This window comes from Agelaius tricolor, unplaced genomic scaffold, assembly GCF_023055355.1.
Source record: "Agelaius tricolor isolate 1412-34295 unplaced genomic scaffold, bAgeTri1.0.p SCAF_13, whole genome shotgun sequence".
Taxonomy (NCBI): domain Eukaryota; kingdom Metazoa; phylum Chordata; class Aves; order Passeriformes; family Icteridae; genus Agelaius; species Agelaius tricolor.
Window position 1 is genome coordinate 18,997,873 of NW_027269273.1, and position 5,535 is coordinate 19,003,407.

At 38.2% G+C, this 5,535-nt stretch overlaps 1 protein-coding gene across 1 annotated transcript; it reads right to left on the reverse strand.

Annotated features, from left to right (window-relative positions):
• Positions 1 to 1,312: 1,312 nt before the first annotated feature.
• GDF2 (growth differentiation factor 2) lies at positions 1,313 to 4,602 on the reverse strand. The gene is made up of 2 exons (XM_071438351.1): positions 4,015 to 4,602; positions 1,313 to 2,359 (listed from the first exon to the last, which is right to left on the reverse strand). The coding sequence occupies exons 1-2, from the start codon at positions 4,355 to 4,357 to the stop codon at positions 1,419 to 1,421; spliced, it is 1,284 nt and encodes a 427-aa protein (XP_071294452.1). The 5' UTR covers positions 4,358 to 4,602; the 3' UTR covers positions 1,313 to 1,418.
• Positions 4,603 to 5,535: the final 933 nt, after the last annotated feature.

Below are 5,535 nucleotides of genomic sequence, written 5' to 3' on the forward strand. Positions count from 1 at the left end.
TAAATCCTGTTGCTTCCATACATTAGGGTACTGTTTAGATTTTTGCCTCATCAATATTCTTCACCTTTTTGAATGGATGCAAAGTCTGTTAAGGATTTGGTTCAAAAGGGATCTCAGGTAGATGTGTGTAAGGTGGTTAACGAGTAGAAGTGAGGTGCACTATGGTGATGTTGTACAGCACTTACCCCTGTCACCTGCAACCAGTTTAAGACAGTTTGTCCTTTTACAGGCACAACCTCCATTAGCATCAAAGGAGTCTACTTTAATTGCAGGAAAGATGGTGTCCTTGTTTAGTGAAAATAAAACTGAAGTCAGAAGAATGATAGTATGATAGTATATTTCTCATACAGCGATGTAATAGGACATAGATAGATAGAAGTTTTCCATTTTTCCCAGACTTCTAAGGAGTGAAAGAATTTTGTATGCAAAATAGAGTTTCTCCTAAGAAGAAATTTTTACAAAATCGGAACCTCATGTCAGACTCTGAACAACAAATTTAGGCCTCTAAATAAGCAGCCTAAGCTGAGCTTTTCAAAAGTGCTGAGCTCTGCCAACCCCCACTGCTCTTAGGATACAGCTTCTAAGGCTGGACATCATTTGACTGCATGTTCTTGCAAAGAAATACTAAGGATATGCAGTAGGTCAAAGTGGCTCCTTATCTTTGTGCGGCGATAAGGGCAGCTGCTCCTCCTAGGAAACAGTGTCTTGGAAGCGGAAGGCTGCACTTCTTATCATTCAAGTGTGTGCCATAAAGGGGTAAAAATAGGGACATTGAGGATAAGAAAGCTGAGACTAAGGCACCTGCTACCCACAGAAGGAAACTTGGGAATGAAATAAGTGAGAGTCTCTTCTGTTTTGAATACTGCAAATCTTCACTTACAGGAACAAATAATTTGTCTGTAAAAGCCTCTGAGATTACTGATATGAGGAAAGGCTTCCTGGATTTAGATTCCTGACTTTATCATGCAGACAACATTCCATTTACTGAGTTTTACCGAAGTTGAAAATGTCAGAGTTGACCGAGAGAATTAGATTTCGAGAGCTGTTAAACATTTGCGGGACATTCTAAACCCTCACTGAAAATCCTCTATTTTGTGACCTAAATACAGTTGATTAAACAGAAAGTTTGAAATAAGGCATTGACATTGTATCACTGTCACCAGATAATGCATAGTTCATTCAATCTCACAATATTTTAATCCAGTATTCACTTTGCCATGATATATAATGCAGGCTATTTACAAAGATTGCCATTCTTTAAATGCCAATTTTCCCTTAAAACAAGCAGCAACAACAACCAGCCCCATACCCTGCTCCAAACCTTGTTTGTAATGGTCTTCATTTGCATCACTATTGTACAGATTTATACAGGACAGAAAAAGGGGATGTTCCTATTTTTAGAGATTCTGCCTTGTATACTACCTGCAGCCACATTCTGCCACTTTCATCCCTTCATAGTTATATATCAAAGTGGGCACACCAGCATCATCTTTATAAAGAATGGAGATTGAATCCAGTTTGGTTGGAACACAACAGGCCTTGGAGGCTTTTTTTGGATTTTGGAGATGCACCAGAGTTTGGACAATAGCATGTTTAGTTGGAGTGACATTATCTGTCAGAGGGAAGAAGCAGCCTCCTTTACACTCGAAAGCCTCATAATCTTTTGGTGCAATGATCCAGGAATCCCAGCCAATCTCTTCAAAGTTCACATGGAGGGAAGTTCTCCTGCAGTGGTTGGCTCCAACACTTCTCTTGCTTCTGGAGGAATGCAGGTGGGATCCAGTGATGGCCTTTTCCTCTCCCTGCTGTTCCTCTTCAGACGAGGTATTGTTCTTCCCTAGTTTCTTGAGCACGCTTTCCTGTTCATGAACAATCATCTCACGGAGCTCCACTTTGGTCTCCTTTGTCCCGTTGCTGCGGTCATTGGAGAACACTATTAACAGGGGCAGGTTTTTTGTGTCAGGGGTAACACTGACATCCAGCTTCCCACAAGTAAAACCACTCAGAGATTTAGTCTCTATAACAACCGCTAGCTTATTTTTAGTCTCCAGTCTGTCTGCCCTGACCCATCTTTTCACAGCACTGGACACTTCGAACATCTTCCAACCACATTCCTGGATATTGTGGGAGACAAGGGAAGATTTGGTACTTTCTGGGTTTTCCCAGTGGCCATCATCTAGAACATCATAAATTACCATGTTGCCTTCCAGCCTAGAGAGAGACCCAACTTCCCTGTGACAGGAGATATAAATTCTCAGTTCAGCTCTGGTGATTTCCTCATATTGTGGAATAGAGATGTTGAAGAACAAAATGTGTTTCTGAAATGGGTTTTCTTCTGGTGAATCTAAAGAAACAACATCTGCAATAGGAAATTAAAACGTGGTTACAGTGCTTCTGACTGTCCAAGTAATTGATTTTAAAAGACTCAGGATATATTTTGGGGATAAAATAAGAGCATTATAACACATAACACAGCATTAAAAAAAAAGAAAAATCCTGTCTTCTGGCCAAGTTTCAAGGACAGAGAGTGAAAAGAGGAAATGGAAGTCCCTGGTGTTGGTAGTATTTTACTATGATTGCATAGCCAGGTGAGTGTGTGGAGGGAAGCATAAAGAGGCTGCCTAGAACAAACTATGGATGATGGTGGGCAGTGTTAAGTACATAAATAAGGAAAGTGCAGAGTTTTCAGATTTAGCAATTTGCTAAAGATCTTTTTTACACAAAGAATTTGTAAAAACAACAATGATTTCCTACTCTTTTGCTCTAATATACATGTATAAGTGTCTTTAAGAACTGGCTGTGCCGAGGCTTTTGTTGTCTTCAGATAAGTTTGAAAGCAGCTTAGACTGGGAGTTTGGGGAAATAAAAAAGGTTTTGAAAGTCCTGAACTGAAGTTCCAGTTTCTATCTGAACTGGGTCTTGGTGATAAATAACATTTCATGCCCAGGTCCCAGACTGTTCCAGGCTGGACTCCCTGAGTTTGTGTGGATTTGTTCACGTTTGTTTGTTCTCTGCACATCTATGTGCAGTACCAGCAAGTCTGCTTTGGGAGGGGCAGGTATTTGGCTGGAAGATCAGATTAGAAGTATTTAAAAGTCATCCCTGATGTCCATTTAATGCTCAATGTAAACTAACTGCTTAATCATGACTGGGTTTTAGGGCAATTTTAATTGGCTGTTGCTGCCATTTCTTCAGATCATTTACCCTGTAAAGTAGTGAGAGGGGAGAGCAAGATATGGAAACTATCATCTAGGTCCTATTGTTGAGATTTCTTTCTATTTCAGGACTAGGGACACTAATTTGGGACTTTGGAGTTCTCCGTAGTGCTGTTGCCTGTGTATGTCTATTTTTCATATAAAAAGAAACTTCGTTTCTCCCTGCTTCATTTTTGTAACAAGGATTGCACTTACTTCTAACTTTTTTACTGCCTGATGATTTTTTATAAGTCTATTTAATGTTATATAGTCAGGAATCTTGAATTTTTTCTGTTGATATAAACATGACTAGCCATTTCCATGTAAATCTTTGTCTAACCCAGAATTTTGGAGGAGCAGTGCTGGTCCTTGTTTGGATCCTGCAACAAATTTCTCACCTAGTTGCTGTAGTTTTTAAATATGTTCAGAGCCCACCAGAAAGAGAAGCTTTCTAGCACCAGTCTCAATTATAGGTGATCAAAATTTGCATGCTAACATAAAAACTCAATTTGAAATATCTAGGATTGAGAAACATGCTTCATGTAAACCTTGTTATTTGGTGCATCCTCTTAGCTCAAGCATTTGAGAAGAGAATACTGTACAGTGAAAATATCAAAGAAGAAAACTAAAGGTTATTGCATTTTTTAAGGATTGAAAGAAACTATATAGTAAGAATACAATCCAAAATTTTAATGTTTAATTTCTAAAGAATCTGTGGAAGGTAGGAACTGGTTTCTTCCGAATTTTAAAAGAATCTGACTATTTACTATTAATTTAGTTCTTTAAAAATTGTAGTCCACATATTGAGGACTTTTCCTACCTTCAGTACTGAAGCTCCTTACAATATTGGATGCAGGGATGGAGGACTTGTCTGCAGCATATCTGTTGTATAAATCAATCATAAACTGTGGTGGTTCTTCTTTGGTCTTCACTTGTGGGGGGACTCTTGACAAATTCAAACTCCTCAGTAAATCCATCTTCATATTCTCCAAGAAAGATTTAAAGTTGAAATGGGTCTCATCTTCTGCTTCCCCAGGATGAAAATGTGCATCAGACTTTCCCATACCTGACAGCCTGTCCCAGTCTTCCAAAGGCTTGCCTCTTGTCAAACAAGCAATGATGTTGAAAACAGACAGTGCAGCTAATACTCCAAAACAGCACATTTCTTCTATATTTACTTTCTGGTGGAGAGACAAGAGGACAAGGGTATTTTAGCTGATTGCAAATCTTGCTTCAATACTGACAGAGGAAAGAAGATGTAAGGCAAACAACTGGAATGCCCTTTGCAAATCACTTTCTGGTGCTCTTTTTGCAGTCTGCTTCAAACCCCAGCCTCTTGTCAGTTGTCAAGCAGATTGGTCGTACACTTGTCCTTATCAGAGTCATTGATGCCATGCTTCAGCTTCTGTTATCTAGCAAAGCTCTTAGTTAATGAAGATTCTGTAAACATCTGACAAACACATGTGGCTGGTGGGAAGGACATTGTATATTGTAAAGAATCCACATTTCACTTTAGGGTCATCTTTGCTTAATTACATTCTTCTATCATTTCCTTGCCAACACAGAGAGAAGCTTTCTTAGGGACGCAGAAGTTTACACTGTTTTCAGCAAGACTAGAAAATACAAACCTAGAACAAAATCATGCTATTAGCAAATAATATCTCACAAATCATTTATACAATCCCTCCACTTATGATTAGAAAACACCCCTTAGTTTGATGGAGACCTGTGATTCTGCAAAACATGATCTCATGACATTACAAACAACCTTAAAACTTCTTTCCGTTTATCAGCCAAGAGCTATTGTTTGTACACAGTGAAATATCTGTTTTGTGTCAAGTTTGCTTCATGTTGTTTGCAGGCTTGTCCATTTTCATTCCTTTGGTGTATGGGAATTTAGGCTTGTTTTTATAGTATCTTATGTAATGTATTTCATAGATTCATGATGGTCAATTCAGTCCAAGAACAACCAGTAATTTTTTTTAGCAACCTCAAAATGAAGACACAACTAGGCTTTACAAGGCCACATGGAAAGTAAAAAGTCCTTTTGGAGATAGAGAAGGTTATCTCTGAAGAAGATATAGTGTGCATAAGAAGAACAGGCCAAGGAAAATGAATTTCTCATGATGCAGAAGAAAAACCAGGTTTATCTTAATGAATGTATTATGATTTAATCTGATGATATGTAATTGCTTTTTCTATACTAATAATGCATTATTTTTTCTAAGAACTACTCAATTCATATTTTAGACACGCCAAAAAATTTGAAGAATATTGATCTTTTACATTAACAAAAATCTCATTGTAAACATGTGGCCATGTTTTACCTTTTTTGGCCATT